Consider the following 27,750-nt stretch of genomic DNA (forward strand, 5'->3'; position numbering starts at 1 on the left):
TAACATACAGCTAAGGTGTCAACAGCGGGATGTGTCAACAATTAAATGCGGTTTTCTCTAAAACTATTCCCAATTTCGAAATATTGTAAAAAGCAAATTTTATCTTCGTGTAACGTAGAAAATTAATAAAGTATTTTAAAGGATAAGGATTAATACCATTATAGAAAAATATCCCTCACAATAAAAAATATATTGAAATTATTATTTTTAGACAGAAATATGATCACTACACGTTATTCTTAAAAGATACGAATATGCTCTTGCGGACTTTTTTGTAGATCTTATTAAGAGGAACAATACTCCAGTACATTTTTTTCATGTAGTACTTACCATTAGAGCAGCGCATGCGCGAAAGTGTCTCAACGGGTAGGACTTTATACACATCTATCGTATTTATGTTAATTTACATAAGAATGTACAAATAATAAACTATATATAAACCTTCTACGAAAAACACCCGACTTAATGGTGAAGACCGCATCAAAATCCGTTGGGTGGTTTAGAAGAAGAAGAGTTAGAAACAACAGACAGACACGAAAAGCGACTTTGTTTTATAAGATATAGGATATCTAAATAATATGTCATTGATTATTATTACTGATAAAACTGGCAAGTTCTAAAAAGATAAATATTCCGAAATCATCATAAACAGTAGTGAATTTATTGAGCTGAGTGAAGCGAAGCTCTTACTGGTCAAAAGCGTGTTTCGTTGTAATGCTACTCCTCTAGAGTCTAGAGTTTCAGAGCTGTAGGTTTAACGGTCTAGAGTCTAGACCGTTAAACCTACAGCTCTGAAATTTTACAGGAACGTAGGTTTTAATTGTAATTGTAAGTTTTGAGTAAATGTTTGGTGTTAATTGTAATTGTAGTTTTTGAGTAAATGGTCAAAATGTGTCCCATAGAGTTAAGCTGTGGAACGTTTTGAAATTCATGCGTACAGATTGAACTTTGACTAACTTAACACAGCACGTGCGGACAAAAACAAATAATTTCGCATTTTACGCAACCTTCCCTGCATAGCATTTGGCGGTTCCTAGTATTTTATACTTTAGATATATCATTTCAATGCTTTTAACACACTTGTTCATAATTATTTTAAAAAAACCTACTGTGCTAATTAAATTCTTAATTTATATAATATAATATTTAAAATGTTTTGGACAGCTAATTCTTAAAAGTTTAATTCTTTAAGTGACTATTTAATTTAATATCATGCTTAGGTGATACCTTAGTACCGTATATGAAAATCCGAAGTTTAGCTGATTTTTTATTTTTAACTTTTAACATACTGGCAACATCAATAAGTGACAGTCACAATGACGTTTGATTTTTAAGCAATAAATTTTAATTTTCAATGTGAATTTTGTAATTTCCTATTAACAGTTCATATAAAAACATAAATACTAAATATTATAAACTTTTTAAGAATCTTAACAAATTTTCTATACTTCAATATGTCTTACAACTACAACGATTTAAGTCACACAGGTATGTGCCTTACAATAAGATAACAATGATTAAATTAATTATTATATAGGTATAAACTATTTATTTAATATTAAAATAATATTGTATTTCAGAAATTTTAGATACATTACGACAGTGGCGTGAGAACAACGAAAGACCAAATATGGAGCTATTATATATGTTTGAAGCTATTATGAAGCATTTACCCAAAATGGGCAATGAAAGTGCGTATAAAAGTATATTTCGATGTGTTTTTTATTTTAAACTATAACATAAACAATCTAAGATCTCGTCCATCAATGAAGTAAATGCAATAAAATATTGTATTTGACAATTATCATAAGATACTTAATAATGCCTTGTGCTTCCAGAATATGTTATAATGGAACAACTAATTTATGCAGCATTGGATGGCCACTGTGTTGATGGTACAGGAAAACTGACAATAATGATGCTCTCCGAAGAATTTCCAGACAGCCTTAGAGTTATGATATTCAAAGCTATGTGTTTTGAGGCAAAGGAACAGTAAGTGATTATAATTTCATATTTATTTCATGTCTATACAAATAAACAAATAAAAAGCTAAAGAGTTTATTTGGCTGAACATACTAATCTCAGAATCTACTGGGCTAAATTTAATATTACCCTAGCATATTTATAAAATTACTTTTAAAGTTTCTAGTTTTTAAGAAAGAAAATGTTTCTTTTTTTGTTACCCAATAGATTATTATGAATTGAGGTCATAGTAACACAACAAGACAGCCTCACCAGACTAAGCTACTTGTGGGTTTGATGCCACAATGAGGTAAACTCTGGCAATATGCAAAATGAAAGCAGTGTGTTCTGCTTCTTGATACACAAATGTAATTGTTGTGGTGCAGAGGTCAGCTGTGGTGCATGGGCACAAATATGTGACTGCAAAAATGACAGGTTGTGTATTCAACGCAAAGTAGGAAATTATGAAGTATCTTAATCAGAAGGAAGTGTTGCAGCTCTTCTGAGTTACATTACTGAATGTCCTATATCTGCATTAAAAATAAAGTAGAAAACAGTCTCAGAGTCTTAACACTCAATTCTCTCACAACTTTGCTATATGTGTGAAGCTAATTTTTTTTTTACAGGTATGATGAAGCATTAGAAATTCTTGACAGTGTTATAAAAATGGATGAAACTAATGCCCTGGCACGTAAGCGTCGCGTCGCCATTTTGAAAGCCCAAGGCCTTATTAATGAAGCTATAAAGGAATTAGTTGATTATTTAAAAAAGTAAGTAAACTTAGGGATAGAAATCAACATATGGTAACATGGTATTGATGGTAATTCGAGTTGATCAACTTTTTTGCATTTTTTTCAAAATTACATTATGTCAAAAAAAAGTTAGTCACCCCTATTTAGTATGGTATTAACAATAGAAAAACAACATAGTTATAGCTTTTTTACACAAAGGATTTTATTTAATAATTCAATTTATTCACTTTCCCGCTTTGTACTGATGAGACATAACATGATTTTGATGATACAAGATTATCTACCTTTCTATATAAGCAATAAAGCATGTTAGCTGAATTAGAAGAAATATATAAAAACCTTTTTTTCCTTTAAGGTTTATGTCTGACATGGAAGCTTGGCAAGAACTATCAGAGTTCTATCTGCAGGTCCAAGAGTACTCGAAGGCAGCTTTCTGTGTTGAAGAACTTATTCTCCACCAACCTCATAATCACTTGATGCATCAACGTTATGCTGATATACGATATACCATGGTAATATATGGATATGTACATACAGGAAAATGTATATATACTATTTTTTCTCATACCTTAAAGATTTTTTTAAAATCCCCTCTTAGTGCTACCCTACATTCCCTAAGTTTTATTTTTTAGCTTTAACAATAAAAATGTTATGTAGGTGGCTTTAGCAACTTAAGCCATAAGCTAATTTATAAAAAATGTGTAGTAAACTTAGTTATATATAAGAATTTCAATATAGCTTTCCTGTTACATTTTTCATACAGATTTTTGATGTGATTATAACTTTTTAATTCAGGGTGGAGTAGATAATATGGAGCTAGCAAAGTCTTATTACTGTCAAGCCTTAAAATTGAATCCGGATAATATGCGCGCGTTGCTTGGCCTGTTCTTAGTGAGTATAATGATTATATTTTTATAGTAAATAAGAATATATTGTATATATAGATCTTTAGAAATTTATTAATTATGTCATGTTTGCTTAAACATTATTGATTACTTTTATTTTTAAAGTATTAATTAATTACACTATTTCCACACAAAAGAAAATACTATTTTACAAAACATACATAACTTTTAAAGTGCATATAAAAATTTCGATGTAGCTTGATGAGAACATATGATTTAGTAGTTTTTCTGTGTGCTTGAACGGTTTCCAAGAGTGGGGTTCACTGGGTTCATATTTATCTTGTTAGGTATGTAAAACCTAGTAATTCTGATTATTTGAACCCGCGCCTCAGAAAATGTTTTCCTATACCGTTTGATAAAAACGTGAAAATCAAATAAAATATATTCAGAATAAGAAATAACACGCTTTATAAAAGCTTGAATCGCGTCATTGAGAGTTCCGCCACACAGCCCGCAATGCCACGATAATTCGACGGAATTTTAATAATAAAACCTTAATAAAAATTTTCAGGTTACAAATAACCTACTCACCCATTACAAATCATCAGGCAGTTCGAAACGTAAGGAAATTTTCAAGTTATCTCAATGGGCACAATCTGAAGCTATAAAGAGACAGAAAAAGGTTCAACCCTCTGCTGCAGTGCCGGCTTTGTCTAATTTAATGTTGAGTTTAGCTATAGCTGATTAAATTAAATAATTGTATTGTACGAAATTACATATTTAATATAAATAAATATAATTATATTTAAAAGTTTCTATTATAGCAATCTGTATTTATAAAGTTGCAGTAAAATGTTCAACCCTCTCCTGTAGTAACAACTTTGACTATCTTAATGTTGAGTTCGGCTGAATTGAGTAAATAAAAATGTACACATGTATGCTCAAATGTAAAATGTATGGAGAAAGAAAAATTATGACTGTCTTGGTGCAGCAGGCACAATCTCTGACTGTAAAACCCGACGGTTGTGGGTGCGATTCCCATGCGGGGGAATCATTTGTTTTTATTTTCTTGCTCTGGTTACAAGACAAGACAACAAAGCAAAAGTAAAACTTATTCTTTTCTATATTATTAAATGGTTGGCTTTTTTTTGGAAATTAAAAGGCTAGTAAGGGTGGTATAAATTTAGAGTTATGATTTTATTTACATGTTGTAATGAAAACGATTTTAAATTTATATAGTTACTGAACACAAATTATACAAATAAGTTAAAATGAATAGTTTTTAAATTATATCCAATGTGATAAATTAAAAAAGTATCTGTATTTGAATATAACAATTGTATATGGTATAATCTTATTCTTCTGTATACTTTGGTGTAGTAAATATTACTATGTAGAATTAAACGTTTTTTTTCCTTCACTCATATTGCAACATATGTAATCCATTTATCCATTCATATCCATGTATATAACAATTTTATTTTTTCCTTCATTTATAAAAAAACGTTTAGATCGCTGTGGCGCAGGGGAACAAGCGTGCGACTGTAAACGCGACGATTGTGGATTCCCACTCGGGGATATAATATTTAATATTTTCATTTCCTGGCTGGCATTGAGTTCATCCACTCAACACGCAACGCCTCGAAAATTAGGCGAAAAGTCGAGAAGGGAACTGTCTAAATGCGAACAGAGTGTCCACATTAGGTTCCCAGGATACCTCTACCTATATACCTGTATCTATTCCCGTTTGCAAGATACAGTGTGAAGCTAAAAAAAACCAATATAATGTTAGACATTCAAGAGTAAAGAAAAAATGATAAAATTTCTATCTAAAAATAGAAGCTTTGGTATCTTGCACCATATTTGCTTATTTAAGTATTATGATAATGCTTGATATAATTAATTCCTTGGATGACAATTGATGCTGTAGAATTTTTTATCTTTTTATTAATATTAAATAATAATTACATGTATGTTACATTTATATTAATTAACTAATGTAACAGAGACATACAATAAACAAAAAGGATTTTAATTATATTAAATAAAAAAACACACAGTCGAATTGATAAGCTCCTTTAACTTTTCTTACAGAAGTCGGTTAACAACTAAAAAAATGGGAAGTATCTACAAAAAATTAAAATTGTTTGTAGCCCCCCTACATATTTCACCCCCTACATATCTTGTCATCATCGTCAAAAGTGAGTCGATAATGCTTTAAAAATATTTTAAATTTATAATTATAGATATTAGTAAAAAGTATCTTCTGACGACATAATCACGCCTTGAGTCCACAAGCGTGCTACTGTAAGCGGCAGGTTGTGGTTCGATTCCCACTCGAGAAAATGAAATATTTAATATTTTCATTTTCTCCTTTTGGTAACGAGCAAAAGCGCGGCGTTCAGTTCCACCACTCAACACACAACGCCTCCAGAATTCGGTGGAATGTGAGAACGGAGGTGTCGTAACACCTAGTGTTTCCAGGTTCCAGGTTTAATTCTAACATTTATTCTAAAAAGAAAGAAAAACCGTCGCTCTTTGCCTCGACACCAGAGCAAAGAAATATAAATGTAAATAAATATTTTATTACCTCGAATGGGGATCAACAACCAGTCGCGTATACAGTCACACACTTGTGCCCCTGCCCCACGACTGGTCTCAATTTACAAATATTAACTTCAAAGATTTAAATTTATAACAATAATATTAAGTCAGATATCACATTGATGGATCAATCAAGTATCTATCTATTTATTAAATCTATATGTTTTTTACTAAATTAACCAAGTAGAACCAAAGTATTTGTTATATCTACATCTAAATAAAAATAAACTAATTATTTAAAATGTAAAAAATATACTCCTTATTTAAATAAAAATACATTATCACTAATATTAATGTGAGTAAGTGGCCACAACTTGGTCACCGTACTGTACTACTGTACATAAAATATATCGAGTTGCAGTTGACAGCACGTATGGAGGGGGTCGCTAAGGTTATCTGCACATTGAAGTATATAAATATATTTTTTTATTAAGTGTGGCTTCAAAAACGAAACAAATAAAAACTGTTCTATTGTTTTCCGCTGTATACCTATAGATATATTTCTTCGTAGGGAATATTTTAGTTGTAATTGTAAATCGCTTTTTATTTGTGTACAAAATGTATTTTACCTACTCAAAGAAAATTTTAATCTCCCAATTAAATAAAAAATTAAGTAAAACTATATTGTATACTTATTTATCATTAAGTATTTAATATTTTCATTTCGCTCTGGTAACGAGGTAAAGCACACTCTCAACACGCGTTGCCTCCAGACTGTTGAACTAAAATTTCTGCTTCTCTTCTGTGGACTATCCTACTGTTGTACTATAAGTTAAAAAATTAACTTTTTTTTTCATTCCACTAAAAAATATTTGCAGAAATAGGAATTTTATTTACAAGAACGTTATCATCTGAGTACAATCTATAAACACCTTTAGCGCGAGTAATTTCTTGGTTGCATTATTTATTTTTAAGTTTCAATGCTGAGAACACGACTTTATTGTTTAGTCTTAGTTAGTTTAGTCCGGTCTTCGTGAAGTGATAGCGCGTCGTTTAAATATAAAGATAACTGTTTAGTTATATTAATAGTTACTGATATCTTTTCTCATTACTTTTTTTTCTCTCTCATTTAAAATAAAAGTGTTGTGTATTCAAGCATTAGACTTCATCGAGGTAAGATGGTTTCAATTGCACAAAAAAACAGTACTATTTTATAAAATTATTTAATTTTGCATAAGTAAATTAAGATATTATTATTTATTATTTCTAGGGTTCCGTGCTTCAAAGGCTAAAAACGGAACCCTTATATGATTATGAAACTTTGTTGTCCGTCTGTCAAAAACCCTTTATCACGAGGTCGCGTGACGGTATGAAGCTGAAAATAATATCAAATAAACAAGTCTATGGTCCATCGAAGCACAGAAAACTTTCACTTTTATATCAACGCAATCAAAAAATACGAGCATTTTGTATGAAATTCGCCGTGTTATCTAAACCTAAAGAGCAGCTATTTGCCGTAGACCTACAGTTATGAAATTTAGCACGAAGTGAGAACTTACATACAAATAAAAGAAAAAATTGAAAAGTAAAATAAAAACATTATAAATGTATACATATATAGTAGGTACATTTCGTGCAAAATGAGTGCATATGCCCGCTAACTTGAACGTGTCGACAATATAAGTTGTAAACCTACGTGGATTAAGACTCACACATTTTAAACTAGGTACTTAAATCCACTGGACCTTATATCAAAAATCTATATATTGGGGTTCTAGGTACAGACTTATGAAACATATCTATAATTATACTACAATAATATTTATGTATATACCTACCTACACTACACCTATCGTCGAGTTATTAGATTAGACTAAATATTATATATTTTTTTCCTTATTTAAGAGGTTAGCTATAGCTAACATAAGAGTATTAAAAGTAACTACGAAAAAAAATATTATTTAAAGTAATCATAAAATAGAAAGTAGTAAACGAGATAATTTGCAAATTTAGATTTATTCAAATTGAGTGTATATTAGGTACCTACTTGCTTGGTAAAAGTAATTTATCTTAATTATCAAAATTTTATCTTAGGTAATTTTTTAAGAATTTCTACAGATAATTTATTACTGAAAAATGTCTGTGCAAGTGGAAAAGATATTGGATGAGTCGTTCGAGCTAGGCGAGGGCCCGCATTGGGATGAACGACAGAAGGCTTTGTTTTTTGTAAACATCAAAGGGTGTACAATTCACAAATATGTACTTGCTAACAAGAAACATACCAAAACTAAAGTAGGTAAGTACCGAAAGGGATGTCTATGCTAGATAGTCAAGTATTATATTTCTTTATTCCACTCAGAGGAATTAGTTATTTTCATTTCACCGCTCTGGTAATATGACAAAGCACGACGTTGATTTCCGCAATTTTAAATACAATGTCTCAAAAATTGAGTGACAAAATGTTAATATGCCTATACTTAGTTATAAATAATATTATTGCTCACCTGAACGTGAATTAAAATATTATAATAAAGTAAACGTGTTAAAATTTTGATATAATTTTTTACCAAAAATGTACCTACATTTATTTATCAAATTCATTACAGAAGGTAAAGTAGGCTTCATTATACCCGTTGAAGGGACAACAGACAAATTTATAGTTGGAATAGAGAGGAAGTTTGTGATCGTACAATGGGATGGTGAGGAAGGGACCCCAGCGCCTGTAGTACGAGATATGGGTGTAGTCGATAAAGATGTGGAACCGCCGAGCAGACTGAACGATGGGAAAGCTGACCCCATGGGAAGATTGTATGCAGGTACTTTCTCTTAATAATCGAAACTAATATTATAATTTTGCCCCATGTAATATAACAACCTACCCCTGGTTCGGGCTTCACGCTGTATCCCGCACATAGCAGTGAAGCCAGATCGAACCATCAGCTTCGATCTGGATATTAATTAACTTTGTGTTATTACGCTCCCTTTCTATTAGACTTCCCTTCCCCTGAATCAGAAAAAAAAACTAAATATATAGTCAGCTTTCCCTTCCCTCAGTTTAAAAAAATACCACAGCTTTCCCCGGTCTCCCCTAAAATAGTATTGAACCAACACCACTTGTATACCAATATTCAAGTATTTAGCGAAAACTATATTAGGTATGCCGACCTACTTAGGTACTGTAATATTTTTTTAAGGTTTTGTTTCATACTTAGTAGGTATCTATAATAGTAATAAGTATATTAGATAACCTACAGAGAATCTAATAGCCTATCTAATATAACATGAACTATAACCTACACAAGGTGAATTACGTACAATTTTATCTTGGACTAAGTACTTGATGGTCGTGTATAAAATAGAACTAATGATAATAATAAACATATCATTTAAATAAAATGTAGTCTAAGTATTTAAATATGCAGGTATTGCTATACCTGCATATTTAATATCAGTTAAACACTTATCATCATCACGTCTGATTCAAAATAATTAAAATTATACACAACCTGTATATAAAAGTCAGATGCAGCTCTACTGCATCACGATGTCCTCAATATTTAAATAAAATAATTTATTTAAATATATTTTTGTTTACTTATTATAATAATGCTTGAAGCCTTTGTTTCTTGATCGCGCGTTTTTCATAAAATAATTCAAATACTAGGTAAGTTCTAGTCTAATAGGTTTCAAATTAATTCAATTAAAATATTTTTTTATACTTTCACAACCATTAGTTAAAATACCATTGTATTAGTATATACCTAGATGTGAAATAAGTATTTTAAGTACCAATAGTCGCTCGATGGATCCTTGATAGAATAATGACGATACTTAACTGTCGTCACAAACTAAACTACCACATGTCTGTTCACATCTTTTTCGTGAACGTTAGCAATTTAAACCATATATTATATAGGATACTTAGTAGTCATTTTATAGTTAGTAATGTAATGCATTTTGTAAGATTCCGCCATGCAATCAACAATTGACTGGGTTTCCATACTAAAAGCCTGTTTGACCTGGAAATAAAATATTATTTTCTCTATTTTATCTTCGAATGTCCCCGTGATTTGATACAGGCGACAGATAGATTGCTAGAGGAATTTTCTTACACTTTTGTTATTTAATTGTTATATTAATATAGTTTATACTAAGATAGTAATCGGGAATTTAATTTATACTTAATTGATTTTTTTAAAGTTATAATTGTATTAAAGTCTATAATGATATCGATTTTCGTTATTTTTTTAAAGATATATTTTCAATGGGATTTGTGGACCTTTCAAGCCAAAGATATATTTTCAGTATTTTTATTTTTCAGGTACAATGGGATTTGAGGACCTTTCAGGCCAAGTTAGACTGAACGACGGTTCCTTCTACCGTGTAGATAAAAACGGGATACACAAGTTATGCGGTGAGATTGGGATATCTAACGGCTTAAATTGGGATCTTAAGAGAAAGGCTTTTTATTATACCGATAGCATGGAGATGAAGTTACGAAGATATGACTATAACGTTGAGACAGGCGAGATTTGTGAGTACCATATCTAGAAGTATATTTATTAATTATATTAATAAATATATTTTTTGTATTTTTGCCTTATCATTTCTTATTATGAGCTGAAGCCAGTAGTGACACACAAGGGTGAGACTGTTAACGCTACAGGTTGTGGGTTCGATTCCCACTCGAACAATATTTAATAATATTATAATTTCTCCGCTCTAGCGTTGGGGCAAAGTGCGGCTTTCAATTCCGCTACTCAAAACACCATTAAGCTTAAAGAAAAGCTTATCATCGAAAATATTTTGTCATAAATTTCTTTATACACGCTGCAAAACAAAAAAAAACATGTTAATTAATTATAACTTAACAACAGTTTAAAAAACCAACTTTAAATATCATCGAAAATCATTTCTTTATTGGCAAGGGTGGTGTGTTTTGATTAACATTTTTAAAATATGATACAAAATAATTTTCCCTAACTATTTTTAAATATTGTAAAATTTATGTTTCAGCAAACCTCAAATACATTTTCGACTTAAAAACAAACAACATAGAGGGATTCCTAGACGGTTCTACTATAGACGAAAACGGAAACCTTTGGATCGCTGTATTCAATGCTTCCTGCGTTATCAAAGTCGACCCAATTAGTGGGAAAATACTCCAAAAAGTATGTCTACCAGTTCCTCAAGTAACTTCTGTTGTCTTTGGAGGGGATAACCTGGATATTTTATTTGTTACTAGTGCTTGTATGAAGATTAGTGGTGTAGCTGATCCTATACCGCCTTCTGGAGCTGTTTTCGCTATAAAAGGATTAGGAGTGAAAGGAACAAAGAGTATGAATTTTAAACTTGATTAATATTTCGTTTTATTGTATTTTTTTGATAATATTGTATATTTGGTTATATATATTTTTATCTGAATCTATTTATTTTTTTGACCTTTGGGTTCTCCCTGAATAAAATTTTCACAAATCTATAAACAAAATTGAAAACATTTGATATTAACTTTTATTATTTATCTATAAATGTTATTTAATGTAACTTATAACATATTATGCATTTTTACATATGTTTCATGGTTATTGAAATATATTATTTGCTATTTCTTCTGCTTTTTTCTCTTTTTTCTCTTTCCTGGTCATTTCTCCAACTGAGAAATACTTATCTCTGTAATAAAAATAATTTATTGATAATAATTGTAATCAAAATAATTTATAAAGCCACCACTGTAATAAGTTGTTTTACTGATCTCAAAAGTAAGTCAAAATAATGCTACTCTAATACCAATATCATTTGTAAAAATTGTTAAAAACAGTCAATACTTAACTTAGCAGAATCTGAATGAATATCTATGTAGCTTAATTGACTATAATATTTAAGCATTACATGTTGAGCAATTTTTAAGTTCACCGGTTTTTTTTATATAGTTATTTTAAAAATAAAATAAACATAATTTTTATATATAAAAGTAAAAAAATACCTAAAATTTTGTGTCCCTGTATTAATATCTAAATGGATGTTAGGACCCATTTCGCTTATCTTTTCATATGTTAGAAGTCTCCTTGCGGTTAGTTTTGATAGAACTTGTTCAGAATTTGCAACTAATTTTAAACAAGGGTGTGATGGAAGCTGATCTTCGCTGTATTCATCTCTGAAATATTAAATAAAACGCTAATTAAAAAATAAAATTAAATCAGCCTCACGCTGTATTGCGCACCGCAGGGTAGGCAGAGGGAACCTAGTGGTAAGACACTTCGTTCCCCCCCTTTCTGCTGAATTCAGAAGACATTGCGTATTGAGTGGCGGTACTCAACGCCGCGCTTTTGCTTCTACAACAAAGCGAAGAAATAAAAATATAAATTTAAATACACATTTAATTTCCAACAAATTTGTGCCTCCGCGCTACGACTGACCTAAACCTTGGTTCTATATCAAAGACAAACAATTAATTTAATGTAATATTTTTAAATTAAAATTAAAGATGCTTTAACAAAAACTATGCACATGTGTAAGTAATGGGAGGAGTTGAATGAGTGACTTCCTTTGAAAAACATTGTATGTTATGTGACGAAACTCAACACCACTTTGTTACCAGAGTGAAGATATGATTACCAATCGAACCCACAAATCACAAGTTTTTACAATACATCAGACATCGGGGCAAAAACAATAACCATATTTCATAATTAAAAAACACCCTCACCTAACAATAGGGTACCAACAAACAAGACGTCGACCGATTTCCAAATGTTTCACAGCGAAATCTAACAAGTCGCTATACATGTGCGCCAGTCCGTATTCCACTTTAGAGGGTACGTGATTCATGAGGTGTTCCTCTGATAGCGTATAGTTGTCTCTTTCTATTCCTATCCTTTCTGTGGGCTCTCTTACGCCGTAAGGAGCTTTAAATTATAAAATATATTATTTTGGGCAAAAGTTACAAAGTATAAAAATATATAAAATTTAATTTATATAAATAATTATCTTCTTTGTTTTTTTATAATGTATAATATAAACAAAGGATTGTATTTAAATATACTCACGGTCAGTTATAATAGCGTCGAACTTTAAATCTCCCCTCCACATTGGTAGTGAAAAATCGCTTACTACCACATCTAAGTACCTGGAGTCTGTCTTATATTGCTTCATATTGCTTCTTATACTTTCTTCTTTTGTACGTACCTAGAAAGATACAAAAAGAAATTAAAATAAGAAATATTAAAACAACCCAAGTTATATTATTTTTTTTTTATTTTGTACTATTTATTTTATTTTTAATGGAAACAATAGTATAGAAATTAATAACTTATAAGAATTGTATAACATTATGTTCTATAGAACACAAATAATGTTATACAAACCTATGAAATCTCCACAGATTAAATACACACAGATCTCAATAACAAAATTTAAATATAAAAAATCTATAATATAATGTTACTAAAAATAATCTCAGCTATCCAATGAATACAATTTCATATTTTTTATTTACTGTTTCTTTTTACATTTCCCTTTCTGCCGAATTCTGAAGGCATTATGTGTTGAGTGTCGGAAATCCACGTGCGTTTTGTCTCAACACTAGAATGACGAAATGGAATGAATGAATAAATAAATAAATTCCGCGGGTGGGAATCGAACCCACAACTTGTAGCATTTACAGTCAAACACCTGTGCCACAACTATATCCATTATTATAAAAATATTCAATAAAATTTATATTATAGTTTAAAACTATATCCATTACATTTAACAACCTACTTGTATAATTTCCATTATTTAGTACGAATAGAATAGCAAATTAATTGAGAGTTACCTTTATATTGATTTAAAATTAACCTTCACCGAAAGCCAATAAATACATACATTGTTTTACCTTTTGCCCGGGACGAGTGGGTCGGGAACGCGCGTGTAGTATCATGAAGTCGATGTCGGAACCCCACACGTAAGCTATAAATAAAAATAGTATATATTTATTTATAGTATGGAGTTATTTCACAATAATTAAATAAAAAAATAACATCACTATTATATTTACATACTAACGTATGTAAATATAATAGTAGTATGTAGAGAGCTACAGAGCCTGTTTGTATGTAAATATAATTGTTACAATTCTTCTTTACAGAAGTGACATTGATGGACATGGACGGAGGTAAGCTTTATGTTACATTTTGTTTCCCATTTTGTGCCGAATTCTGGAGGCAGTAGAGGAACCTAATGATGTGCCGAGTGGGGATCGAACTCACAACCATTGCATCATAGTCACATCCTTCCTCAACAAATATTAAAATAATCAACCATTTACCTTAAATGCTTTCAAATAATATTAAATAAGAGTTCATACACTTCAAGTGGATAAAGCTTTGGGGCCATTAGTAAAGAATATGTCTCATACAAAAACTTTTTATATAATACAAAGAAGATCATAATAACAATTCATAGAGTCATGTAATTACCTCCAAAATGTGCTGCAGCTATGAAAAGGGACCCTGATCCTACAAAAGGATCTAGCATAATATTTCCTGATGTAACTTGAGCCTGATTTGCCATTATAATTGATAACTGAGCATCCATACTTGTGTTACCTATAAACTGTCTTTTCTTCAGTGAATGTGTTTGTATGAGATCTCTTTGACCATCAGCTACCTAGAATATTACAATTTAGATTTTTATAAAAAAATATAATACTATATTTTTTTTTACAATTTCATGTCTTTTCCTACTTAACAGGGTAGGCCTAGGTACCTAGTTTCAGGATCATTCTCTACTTTCTATCCAGACTTGAGATATCACAAGTTAAATGACAGAAGTCAATGTTATGCTTTCACCTCCAAAGCCATTGCCATGCAGGTAAACTCTGTCTAACTAAAATAAATAAATAAATAAAAATCAAATATATCAGGTTCACACTGTATCCCACACGCAGCAGGGTAGGCAGAGGGAACACAGTGTTAAGACACTACATTATCTCAGAACTCAATGCCGCACTTTGCCTGGACACAAGAGCAAAGAAATGGAAATATATACATAAATAAATATTTCACTTCCTAGAGTGGGGATCGAACCCACAACCGTCGTGTTACAGTGACACCTTTGTGCCGCTGCGCCACAACGGCCTCTAACTGTCTAACTGTACCATGGAATAGAAATAATTGTCAACAGATTCATAGGCTTATTTATATAACACAAGTTTATTTTAATTACCCATTTTCCAAAAAATAAGTCATGTGGTTGATCAGGAACATTGTTGGGGTCAACACCATAAAACTCAAGGTAAGCCAATTTTATGTCAGGGTTTTTTAATTTAACTGGACCTTCCATTGATAAATAACTAAATTTCTGAAAAAACAATAATAAAATTACAAAAATAAGTTACACACACAAACAAATGAAAATTTGTACTCATATTAAACCTCATACTAAATAAATTATTCTTACCTCTATTTTATCAACTTTCTCCTTCATTGTAAAATGTTTACAAAATGTTTCCACTTCTACTTTAAATGACTTATTTTTATCATTACACGCTAATAATAGTTCCCTGGGACATATATGCCCATCACTACTAACATTTAATGTATTTTCAGGTATAATCCATTTTCCAGTTGCATTTTCTAATGCTCTCTTTAAATTGGCGTGCAAATTATCTTCTGTTTTTGCTCTAGACCAAAGTTCTATGCAATTTTTTAATAAGACAGATCTTGACGCAACTTTCTTAACGCAATCGTCTGATGGAAATTCAACCACCCAATATGGTTTGTTTATACATGGTTTTTCAATAAATTTTATTGGAATGTTCAGCACGGAAAGAATACTTTGCATTTCCTATTAATAAATAAGGAATAATTATTTTCGATAAATGAACAAGATATTTAAAAAATGCAAATCAATATATGCTTACCGCGTATCGAAAATCAACATATTCATGTGCAAACCATAGTAGATATCGTCGCCACATTTTAGGATTAAGCTGCACGTTCTAGATACTCAACAATATATCTATATTTCCGATAAAATATCATTCACAATTAATTAAAAAATATAAAATGTGCTAAAAAATAACATAACCTATAGGATTTGTTTACATGTCAGTTAGAATTATCCAATTCAATTGTCACTTTATCTGTCATTGTCATATCGGTTTGCAAAACTATCTTAAAATTTAAATAAAAAGATGTTGGATTTAATTAGTTCTAGTTAAAATTATTCATTGTTAATTAATTTCTATTATTTAAATAGAAAATAATCATAATTTTAAAACTTTAAAAAACATCGGAACATAAAGTTTGTCCACTATACAATTATTCTAATGTATAGGATAAGTAGCAACTCTATATGATAGCTATAATACAGTCTACTTTAAAATTAAGATTAAAAAATCTACCAACTTTTAATATTTTTGTACCACACCACGCTGGATCCTGCATAAGTGCAGGGTAGGCAGATGGAACCTATTATTTTCTAATTTCCACAAAATGGGGACTTTAAATAAAATTAAAACGTTAATTATTACAGATATTACATTCCACTATCACATTTTGTTATTCGTACGTATAACAAAATTGTAACTGATCACTGTCCATACAGCCTAGCCTAGTCCATACAGGGAAAATAAATCAGAAAACCTATTACTGGGGGTATTTATCAATAGATTAATATAATAAAAGAATAATAATATTGTTAGCGTACTTGTGTAAATGTAGGTAGATTTAGGTGAAAAAGACAATAAAAGCAGTGGAATTGTGTAGAGTTGCTTGTAGGCGGATCCCTGATTGGAAGGTATCTAGTGTGTAGTGTTGTTCTTGAGTGATACACGTCACTTATTGTAATTATGTGGAACCTCTATTCGAGTATGTTGGAAACATATAGACGGTATGTGTTTTTATCATGTTTATTTTAAAAACGTTAACCGCTTCCATTTTCTAACAATATAACATTTAATTTATTAACTATTTGCAAATATTATGCGGAATAATTTATGGACTTCTTTCTTCATCTTTGGTGTCCTCTAAAGAGTCCTGACATCTATCATGTAAGAAGTCCAAGTATGCATCTTTAATGGCACCAGAACATGCTACATAGTGTCCCCCAGAGTGTTCAGCTACCACTGGCTTTACAAACAAATTTATGAGTGATTCACTCATTTCTGCAAAGTATTAAACAATATTAAATTTGTGTGTGTTTACTTTTCAATTCTTGACTGAAAACTGTATATTTTTAATTCCATTAAACCTAAATATTGAAATCTTTAATTATAAGCCATCTTAAATTTCAAAATACACTTATTTGATTGATATATTAAACATGAACTTTAATTCTCTTATTATTATATATTCCATATTCTCTTGTATTCTTTGTTTAAAGCTAATATAGCTTATAGTTGGGTGAAATTAAAATTTCAAAAACATATAAACCTTTTGGTATGATAGAGTCACTTTCTCCATATATGTGAAGCGATGGTAGGTTAATGTCTTCATCATAAAATCCTTTATGAACCAAGCTGCCAGAGCGAAAACCAGATGCAAATATTGCAAATTTAAAAGTGTATCGCAAATCTGTAAACAACAATTTTGCCAAATTTCAATAGTGAAAAGTGCATTTAAATCAGTTAAGCTGTTTCAGGGATTATTGTGCACAAATACATAGACAACAATATAAATATTTTAAAAATAATTGTTTTGAGTTCCATTACAAATAACAAAAAAAAACTTAAATGCCCCCAAGTCTTTCTCATATATTTTGCCGTATGCAGATAGTGATTAGATATAATATTGTTATTGGTAAAGATTTATTTTACTAACATCCTTTTTGCTGCATTGCTGCAAGAAGCCCAACTAAGCAGGCTCCCTGAGAAAATCCCATAAAGCCATCAAATGGACCATGTTCCTGCACAACTTGCTCTATAAGGTGTAGAGTATCTTCAAAACCAATGGCAGGCCCTCCAAGACATTTACCACTAAAAGAGTTATCTTCTGCATTGAACCACCATGCTCGTCCATCTATTCTTAGGAATATGAAAAGTATTCTTACAAATGAATATGGTAAAATTATTATTAAAATAATGTATATATATATATATATATATATATATATATATATTATTTTTTTAATAATGTATATTATTAAAACAAATTAAAAGTAAAAGATCCGTACAAGAAGAAATAATAAAATCGAATAATTAATTAAGACTGTATTATTTGCATCAAAGAAGATAGAAGATATGAGATAGTTGTATAAAAGTGAAAGTTAAGCTTAAATTATAGATATTATAAATTTTGAATTCTTACCTTCGTCGCCGCCACCTTCATCACTAAAGATTTTATGCGGTGCAGATACAAAAAATAACTGAGCATATTTCGAAACAGCTTTTCTAAATGATCCTATTTTTCCTTTAAAAAGAGTACCATTTTGTCGATATCCATGAAAAGCTAAAATTTTTAATTTACGTTGACTTTCTTTATTATTGGAAATTGAAGATTGGTTAGAATTTGAATTCGGTTCCGCCATCGTAAATCGACACCTTTTGCTATAATAAATACAGGGCCATATGTTTTGTACAGATCGTAAGCTAAACACCACTATTTTATTGACTATTTTAAAATAATACTAGATAAATTGGAATAAATTAAATTAAAATATCGGAGACTCGGTTGTATTATATTCGACTTTAACAATTTTGACAAATGACAATATCTATATCACAAAATACATTTCAATATTGACAAATGGCAAGGGGCAATGGCTATCACAGTCATTGGCGTCAAGCAAGCCTTCTTCATACAAGTATAAAAATATAAGTTATAAATTTAATAAAAACAATTCAATAAAATATTATTGTCATATAATAATACGGCATTATATTACTATATGAATAGAAAATGATAATGCAGTTATAATAATTCTGAATGGGCATGTGCACAGGTTAGAAAAGTTTACCTATAACTGCCTAATGTCAATAGTTCCGCTTGGAATTCTGGCGCCAAAGTTTATTAATTTGTCAACAGTCAAAATTTTGTTGTGTATAAGTTTTGTTTTAAACAAAGTTTACTTTCGGTTTCGCCGTATATATTTTATATTAAATTATAATAATGGAAGAAGGTGATTTTGACCAGCGTTTAAGAGATCTACAAAGAGAGTACCTGGAATTTTTAGACGATGAAGTAATTTTTTTATTCCATAACCTAATACAACAGTATGTTTATTGAAATTATTAATTTTACTTATAATATCTTTAATATCATATTTGATAATTTTATAGGAAGATCAAGGCGTCTACGTAGAAAGAGTAAAACAGATGATAGGAGAAAAAAGTCAACGACTCGTTGTAAATATAAATGATCTTAGAAGAAAAAATCCTGAGAGAGCTAGAACTTTGTTGGAAAATGCATTTGAAGAGCAAATAGCATTTCAAAGGGCCTTGAAAGAATATGTTTCTTCTATAGACCCTACATATGCTAAAGAACAGGAAGAATTTTTTGTTGCATTTTCGGGTAGCTTTGGTACAAAACATGTCACACCAAGAAGTTTAACTTCAGGGTACTTAACATTAAGAACAATTTTGATATGTGAATTACGAAGAGATAAAAAGATTATTTAATTGTTTAAATTTATTTACATATAGGTATTTAGGAAACTTAATATGTGTAGAAGGCATAGTAACAAGAGTGTCATTAGTCCGACCGAAGGTTGTACGCAGTGTACACTATTGTCCAGCTACTAAAAAAGTAATGGAAAGGAAGTACACTGATCTAACTTCTTTTGAAGCATTCCCCACTTCAGCAGTTTACCCTACAAAGGTATAAAAATATTTAAATTATAGCTTAGAAATGCAATACATTAAGTTTTACTTTTATATACATATTTTTCTTATGTACAACTAACTTTATTAAATAAAAAATATGTTAAAACAAGCATGTAACTGTACTCCTGTGTTGATTGTCTGTCTATGGCAAATAATTATTTACAGAAACCTTTTATAACAAATGATTTTCATTACAGGATGATGAAGGTAATCCATTAGAAACAGAATATGGTTTATCTCGCTACAAAGACCATCAAACTCTAACAGTCCAGGAAATGCCAGAAAGAGCACCTGCTGGTCAGTTACCGAGGAGTGTGGATGTAGTCTGTGATGATGATTTAGTGGATAAATGTAAACCAGGGGATAGAGTCCAGGTTGTGGGAAACTATAGATGCCTACCATCAAAGCAGGGTAGTTTTACTGCGGGGACTTTTAGGTATTTTGATTCAAATATTAGATCTGTATTCAATAAGTAACAACACTATTAAAGATATGTTTTCTATTCATGGAAATCTATGAATAAATAAAATAGAGTGATTGTTTGTACTTGACCTTGTTTTCTCAAACCTATATAAAATATATTTGCATAACTTAATTCTTTTCTGAGTACAGGCTGTTAGAACTTTCATAAATAAATTACTTATACTTCGATATTACTAGAATTTGTTTAGTTAACATATTATAATTAAACAAGTTTTTAATATGACATATTTCAGTTTTAAAAAAGTACAACATATAATATTATTTACAGAACTATTCTCATAGCCAACAACATAACTCAAATCAATAAAGATATGAATCTTAATATAACCATAGAAGATATTAAATTATGTAAGAGATTAGCAAAAAGAGCGACAAATGACATGTTTGAATTGTTAAGTAAATCTTTAGCTCCATCTATTCATGGACATGAGTATATAAAAAAAGCTATATTGTGTCAGTTATTGGGAGGTATGGAGAAGATACTGCCTAATGGCACTAGATTAAGGGGGTGAGTAACATTTTCTTAATATTTATAAAAGAAATCTTATTATAATATGTTTAATACTATGTACAATATTTAGGTCATTGTGACGTGCTGCTGTAATCGCAAAAAATATGATTGATTCTGTCAGTTCAACAGTCAGATCTGAGGAATGGAGTATTTTTATTTACTTGTTCTAGTACTAAGACAAAACATGGTGTTGAGTTACTCAATATGAATAATTAATGGAGAGTGGGCAATAAGAGTGTCTTAACATTAGTCCGCTTGTCGTACCCAGCTTCATCAGCATCAGCATTTCATAAAAAATCAGAGAACTTACTCTCTGTTAATTTTTTTTTTTTGTTTTATTCCAGAGATATTAACATACTCCTAATAGGTGATCCCTCAGTAGCTAAGTCCCAGCTTCTACGTTACGTATTAATGACGGCCCCCAGAGCTATAACCACGACTGGTAGAGGCTCATCTGGTGTTGGTTTAACTGCAGCTGTCACTACCGACCCTGAAACTGGGGACAGGAGGTGTGTATTTCATTTGAAGTATTAAAAAATATTAATTGGCTTTATATTTTAAAATTTATGACATTTGTGGTTAACATTCTGGTTCCCACATTTTGTTAAATTATAATATACTAGCGGACGCGCGCAGCTTCGCCCGCTTATTTGCACTTTTGGGGTTGAATCCTAATAAACCATGAAACATGTGTTCAATGAAATAATTTTAAGAGTTTAAATTTCAAATTTTATAAAAATCGGTGGCGATTTAAATTTTTTTCCATACAAACTTTCAATCCCTATTTCATCCCCTTAGGAGTCGAATATTGCAAATTCCCGTCTTAGCGAGTACCTACGTCTTATAAGTAACTCCTATACAAAATTTAAGATTCCTAGCATATGTAGTTTCTGAGATTTCGTGATGAGTGAGTGACCTTTCGATTTTATATATATAGATTTAAGGTCCGTATAGAGTAGTTTATAAACTACTCTCAACTCTAAGATCAATCTTAAGAGTTGAAAGGACCATTACAGTATAATAACATTCTGGCGACTTATTCCAGATTGGAAGCTGGAGCTATGGTGCTGGCGGACCGCGGCGTGGTGTGCATCGACGAGTTTGACAAGATGTCGGACATCGACCGCACCGCCATCCACGAGGTGATGGAGCAGGGCCGCGTCACCATCGCCAAGGCGGGCGTGCACGCGTCCCTCAACGCTCGCTGCGCCGTGCTGGCAGCTGCCAACCCTGTTTATGGCCGGGTGAGTTCTTTATGTAATTTGTATTATTTCTGAGATACTGGGCTTTGCCAACCTTGTAAAAATGACCCATTCGACAGGGTTGGCAACACAGATATTTTTTCAGGGTTTTTGTTCTTTTAATGCTTATATCTGGCACTGACCACTATCTATTCTGCTTATTGACAGGTAATATTGCCTTTTTTGAATTTTAAATGTTTTTTTTAAATATTTCTATAATCTGAACATGTCATTAAATTCTCATGCAAAACTGACTGCTACAACCTTATTTATGAAGTTATGAGTATTATTATGTGTGAAGATTTTTGATAGTGTTAAATCACATTCTCAATTTACTTAAATTTTAAATGTGTATTGGCAGATTTGTGAGGTCGATTCTATCCCCATTTTACATAAGCAAACCGAGGAAAGGTAAAAATATTGTATTTGCTAATAAATTATAAGAAAATTGTTAAATAATATGTATAACCGAATTCAAACTATTTCAATAAATACAACTTGTTGCGTACAGAGTATATGACGCTGTTGTTTAAAAACTTTTTCATATCCACATCCACATTATACCTAACATATTTTTTTCTCCTAATAGTATGATCAATACAAAACGCCTATGGAGAACATCGGCCTACAAGACTCGTTGCTGTCCCGTTTCGACCTGTTATTCGTGATGCTGGACATCGCGGACGCAGACCACGATAATATGATATCTGAACATGTATTGAGGATGCATAGATATAGGTATTATTTTTTTAATGTTATAAATCTTACTATTACTGTAAATGATAAGAAAAATGTATGTCTGTAGGTCTGTTACGACGACTAAACCACTGAACCAACACTTGGTAAGCAATAAATGTTTGGAAATTTAACTATTATTTTCTTATAATGATATGATAGTCTCCGCAAATTTACGTTTTTGATATATTCATATATATTGTATACGAAAAATAGTGAATTATGTATAAAAATAGCGTGTAGATTTGAACTTGCGCTTTTGGGAATATACATAGTTCAAGCGATCTGATTAACTACTTTATTAATTGTTGAGGCCAGTCGGGGCAAGGGCGTGACTGTAAATGAAATTAAATATTTAATATTTTCATTTCTTTGCTCTGGTTTCGAAGCAAAGCGTGGCGTTGAGTTCCACGACTCAACAGCAATGCCTCCAGAATTAGGTGAATAGTGGGGAGCGGAATGTCTAAACACTGGGCTTTCTCTGCCTACTCTACCGTATGCGGGATATAACGTGATTAAACTAACATTCTTTGAATGACGGAACTTAACGCTTCCGTTATTCTACGAAGACGCGGTAATGAAAATAATTCAAATGTTACCCCCTAATGGGGGGGGCATTTAGGGGCAAAATTCCCCCTAATGGGGATTTATCCAACCACACATTCATGCTCAAAAACTGCCTCGCTGCCCAACAGTGAACATAGCCTTCGAACATTCCTGTTCTCGATCTTTGTTAAGAATGTTCATATTATATGATATAATTGATTCTATCGAATTTCCGTAAGGATTTATATAATTTTATATGCACTGTCAGAAATCCAAAGGAACAAGATGGTGAAGTTTTACCCATGGGGTCTCTGGTTGAAATGCTATCTACCGAAAATCCTGACAATGATGAAGAGGTTAGTGTTATTGTTTGAAATTTAAAATTTATTGTTATGTGTTAGTTTGTGTTGTATAAATAATATTTAGTGTATTGAGAGCGAGAAAATGGAAATAAATTCCCTCTTGTGTATTGGAAGCCACAGCTGTCGCGTTTACAGTTAGACGCTGCTCAGCTGCGCCACACTTATAACTCGCAAAGCTATTTAATTAAAATATTATAATTATATTATTTTTTTTTCAACAGGACACATCGGAATCGATATACGAAAAATACGATCCTCTGCTCCACGGTCGTACACGTACAAAGAAAGATCAAGTATTAAGTACAAAATTCATGCGGAAATTCATACACATTGCTCGTCTTATGAAACCTAAACTCTCTCAAGACGCCTGCGACACTATAGCTGACGAGTACGCGAGGCTCAGGAACCAAGATGGCGACGATGTTGGTGTTGCCAGAGTGAGTGGGGGTTTTTTTCTTGATGTAAAGTGACTTCCTTTTTCAGTTTTAGTTTAAACATTGATATGGAAGTTTGTTTTTTGAATAGTTTGAGGAATGTTTTTAGTTTCATCGATTGAAATTAACCTATAACTATAATGTATGGTTCCATTAAATTAAAACTCTCCTAAATAATTTCAATATATATTTTTTTAAGAATCAAGCTAATTATGTATATATTCTATGTTTTTCTATGCAATCTACATATATATAAATAAATTTTAAAATATTATAAATTGATTGTAAAGTGTCCTAATTTTAGAAACATATCTTTTATACTGCGTTTTATAAAGGTTACCGATAACAACATTGTAATTATATTTTTTTAATTTGGTAAATGATACATTTATCGTAACATTTCAGACGCAACCAGTAACCGCGCGCACGCTCGAGACGCTGATCCGGCTCGCGACCGCGCACGCCAAGTGTCGCCTCAGCGCGCATGTGACGCAGGACGACGCGCACGCCGCCATCGAACTGGTGCAGTATGCGTATTTCAAAAAGGTATTTGATTTATATATGAATTGTGTTTACTTAATGTTATTAAAGTATAATTCAAAATTACTAAAATTATGTACTTCATTAATGGAAACCCTGTTAATAAAGCATAAAAAATGAAAATAAAAAAGCATGCAATTATTTTATTATTGATTCTAGGATTAATAATTATTTAGAAAAAATAAACTACAGTATACGGCAATCCACCACAATATAATAAACCTCTACCAGAACCATACGTAACCACGTTACGCTTTATATTAGTAAAGAAACTAATTGACATTTTGTCTTGGATATAATAGTACAGTAGTTGTCAGATTACTCAGGCTTGACGTCACAAGCGAAGCCATGACGTCGACGTGGTTTGGTGCTATTTTGAAGCTTATAAATTAAATTTAACTATTTTTTATTATATGTAAAAATATAATATACATTATAGAACAGTTTCTCAAAATTTGTCATCATGCATATGCTCACAGAATCGAACCCGCAACCGCCATGTGATAAACAATTATCATTTGTTCTCTTTGGTACAGTTCTGTCATTCTACACACTATGTCTCCAAAATTTGGAAGATTTTGTTAAAGTGTCTTAACTCTAGGTTCCCGGACTTCCTATGCCTACCCTGATATGTGCGGGATATATTTTGAAGCTAAAAAAAATTATAAATATTTATCTATTGTTAGCAATAATCTTTGTGTAGGAAAAAAATTGTAAAAATGTCTACAGATGATAAAAATATAAATAAGTTGTAACAAGCATATTAAAATTTTAACGTAGCTCGAATAGAACATATAGCTTATTGGTCAGAACGCTTGGAAGGATTTTAGCAGGCGCAAGTTTGAATCCAACTACAATTCTTTTTACATTTCTATTATTTTTTAATTTTTTTAATATGAAATGACACTTTAACAATATTAATAAATAAAATATTTTCTGTTTACCAGGTGTTAACAAAGGAAAAACGTCGTAAACGTCGGGCGTCGTCCGGTGAAGAGGGAGCCGCTTCCGATAGCGAACAACCTGAGACTAATCGCAGACCACGCGCTAAGAGATCGAGGAAAACTGTAAATTATATATACTTGGTTTTTTCTATAAATGTGAAAGTTTGTGAGGATGGATGCGTGGATGTTTGTTCCACTTTCATGTATAAACTATTGATACAGCGTGAAGCAATTTAATTTTAGCACAACAAAAAACATTTGAATTCCCAGACGGACTCTCAAACCCAAGACCCCTACGAGTTTTCATCGGACGAAGAGGCCGAGCCCGTTCTCCGCGCCGCTCAGACCACGCAACCTGACAGCGAACGTGTTACTCGCTCACAGACTAGTATTGAAACTAATAGGTTTGTATTATAAGGATATATATAGTTTTTTTTTGTATAATTATAGATTATGTCGGGGATAGGCAAATGCCTAATAGTACAAATGTACTATTTACGTTTTTTTTACAAAGTAATAGATAAAAATAAAGTTTGTGTTCAGTTGACGTTTAATATATAAATATCTACCTTAGATTTGTCTGCTATAGAAATTAAGATGTTTAGTTCCATGCTAAAGTATAAAATAAAATATTCGCGTTTCTTTCACAACCCCAAAACAAAAAAAAAACAAAAAAGAAAAACATAAATAAATAGTTACTTGTTATTATATATTTCATTATAATGATAATATTTTTAATTTATTGTAATATTTCTTGTTTTCAGATTAACTCAATTCAAATCAGCCTTACAACAATTGTTCCGGGAAGAGCGCGCAAACTCTTTACCTCTAGAGCGTATAAGTTCATATGTAAATGAGAAATATTCTCATGAAATATTCGAAAGTCCTGAAATCCAAGCTGCTTTGAACAGAATGACTCAAGACAACCAAGTCATGATGGCTGATGATATAGTGTTCCTTATTTAGTTCTACAAACTTACACTTTGCATTTTAAATCTGTTATGTAGATCTGTTTTATTCTATATCATGTCACCGGCCAAATACGTACATATTAGTAAAAAAAATTTTAAAAGTAACATTTTTATGTTAAGTTTTTAATTACACTTCTATTGGTTTCAGTTTTTCATACTTTATTATGTTATAAAGCAAGTTCTAACTTTTATAAATAAATGGTTGGCTTGTAACTTTCATTGAATAACATTAAATAAAAAAAAATCTTTTAAATTTGCCAAGTAATTCTTATACATAGTTAAATTAGCCTAAAATTCCTTACATTATGATTTGTTAACTTCTTTCTTGATGTATTAAATAAAACTGCGATTTCTATCCTAATTAAAAGTCTAAACTCACAATAAAATCGTAACTGATACGCTGTTTATGTACATGGTATATAAAAAAATGTTATTGGTGGCATTTGCAAATGTAATAGTACCCAAAACAATGATTATAAAGATTTTTTGTTTGTTTGTCTGTGAGTTTATCCACGTTAATCTTAGAAACGCTTTAACCGAATTTTCACTATTTTTCACTACTGTATTTTGGCAAACCTCCATACATTATGTATTTCTTCCTGTACAATAAAATTCTGATTGATTTGGCTGAAACTTTAAAATTATAACATTCGTACGTACATTACGTATTCCAATAATACGTACTTACGTATTATGGATTACTTGATACAGGTAACTAAATAATAAATATTTGTATAGTTCAAGCGGGCAAAGCCACGACCGCGTGGATAGTAACTAACAAAACAAAACTTAATGATCATGCGTTTACAGTATCTTTTGGAAATAAATAATACTAAATAGTTTCTCTTATGAGAGTAACAGTACAAAATAATCATAAACGTTTATTACGACCACCTTGTTAGTGTTAAGTTTCATACAAACATTAGATATAAGCCAGCATTACTTTAATAAAGTGATTTTTGAACAAAACTGGTTGTTTATTTATATTAGTGGGTTCGGTAGGTCCGATAGGCAAAGGGAACCTGTGAACCTATTGTTAAGAAACTCCGTTCGCATTAGGACACTGTCCACTACTG

At 31.0% G+C, this 27,750-nt stretch overlaps 5 protein-coding genes across 7 annotated transcripts; 3 read left to right on the plus strand and 2 right to left on the minus strand.

Annotated features, from left to right (window-relative positions):
• The first annotated feature begins 1,263 nt into the window (after positions 1-1,263).
• On the plus strand, positions 1,264-4,963 carry LOC146540132 (ER membrane protein complex subunit 2-like). The gene is made up of 7 exons (XM_085207716.1): positions 1,264-1,488; positions 1,581-1,691; positions 1,839-1,992; positions 2,589-2,732; positions 3,070-3,226; positions 3,510-3,605; positions 4,131-4,963. Exons 1-7 carry the CDS (start codon positions 1,455-1,457, stop codon positions 4,305-4,307), a joined length of 873 nt encoding a protein of 290 aa, XP_085063842.1. The 5' UTR covers positions 1,264-1,454; the 3' UTR covers positions 4,308-4,963.
• A 2,172-nt stretch (positions 4,964-7,135) lies between these two features.
• Positions 7,136-11,713, plus strand: LOC146540133 (regucalcin-like). Of its 3 annotated transcripts, none has more exons than XM_085207715.1 (5): positions 7,136-7,276; positions 8,211-8,399; positions 8,710-8,919; positions 10,425-10,637; positions 11,120-11,713. In XM_085207715.1, exons 2-5 carry the CDS (start codon positions 8,240-8,242, stop codon positions 11,461-11,463), a joined length of 927 nt encoding a protein of 308 aa, XP_085063841.1. In that variant the 5' UTR covers positions 7,136-7,276; positions 8,211-8,239; the 3' UTR covers positions 11,464-11,713. The 3 variants fall into 3 exon arrangements, with proteins under 3 accessions (XP_085063841.1, XP_085063839.1, XP_085063840.1); XM_085207713.1 differs by having other exon boundaries at positions 7,137-7,276; positions 8,222-8,399; XM_085207714.1 differs by having other exon boundaries at positions 7,139-7,276; positions 8,198-8,399.
• Positions 11,601-16,204, minus strand: LOC146540134 (tRNA (guanine(10)-N(2))-methyltransferase TRMT11). Its single transcript, XM_085207712.1, has 9 exons — positions 16,008-16,204; positions 15,545-15,931; positions 15,311-15,445; positions 14,563-14,752; positions 13,980-14,053; positions 13,150-13,288; positions 12,810-13,008; positions 12,087-12,257; positions 11,601-11,773 (listed from the first exon to the last, which is right to left on the minus strand). Exons 1-9 carry the CDS (start codon positions 16,062-16,064, stop codon positions 11,686-11,688), a joined length of 1,440 nt encoding a protein of 479 aa, XP_085063838.1. The 5' UTR covers positions 16,065-16,204; the 3' UTR covers positions 11,601-11,685.
• Positions 16,205-16,981: 777 nt separating this feature from the next.
• On the minus strand, positions 16,982-18,799 carry LOC146540135 (esterase AGAP003155). Its single transcript, XM_085207717.1, has 4 exons — positions 18,394-18,799; positions 17,908-18,105; positions 17,521-17,661; positions 16,982-17,252 (listed from the first exon to the last, which is right to left on the minus strand). The coding sequence occupies exons 1-4, from the start codon at positions 18,611-18,613 to the stop codon at positions 17,083-17,085; spliced, it is 729 nt and encodes a 242-aa protein (XP_085063843.1). The 5' UTR covers positions 18,614-18,799; the 3' UTR covers positions 16,982-17,082.
• Positions 18,800-19,073: 274 nt separating this feature from the next.
• Mcm3 (minichromosome maintenance 3) lies at positions 19,074-27,643 on the plus strand. The gene is made up of 14 exons (XM_085207710.1): positions 19,074-19,266; positions 19,365-19,642; positions 19,728-19,902; positions 20,105-20,343; positions 20,659-20,898; positions 21,246-21,410; positions 21,947-22,145; positions 22,732-22,880; positions 23,692-23,779; positions 24,007-24,222; positions 24,625-24,765; positions 25,707-25,826; positions 25,974-26,107; positions 26,468-27,643. The coding sequence occupies exons 1-14, from the start codon at positions 19,195-19,197 to the stop codon at positions 26,667-26,669; spliced, it is 2,418 nt and encodes an 805-aa protein (XP_085063836.1). The 5' UTR covers positions 19,074-19,194; the 3' UTR covers positions 26,670-27,643.
• The last annotated feature ends 107 nt before the right edge of the window (positions 27,644-27,750 follow it).

Source organism: Heliconius melpomene, chromosome 3 (genome assembly GCF_056956725.1).
Source record: "Heliconius melpomene rosina isolate 202511_hmr_F chromosome 3, ASM5695672v1, whole genome shotgun sequence".
In the NCBI taxonomy this organism is placed as follows: Eukaryota; Metazoa; Arthropoda; class Insecta; order Lepidoptera; family Nymphalidae; genus Heliconius; species Heliconius melpomene.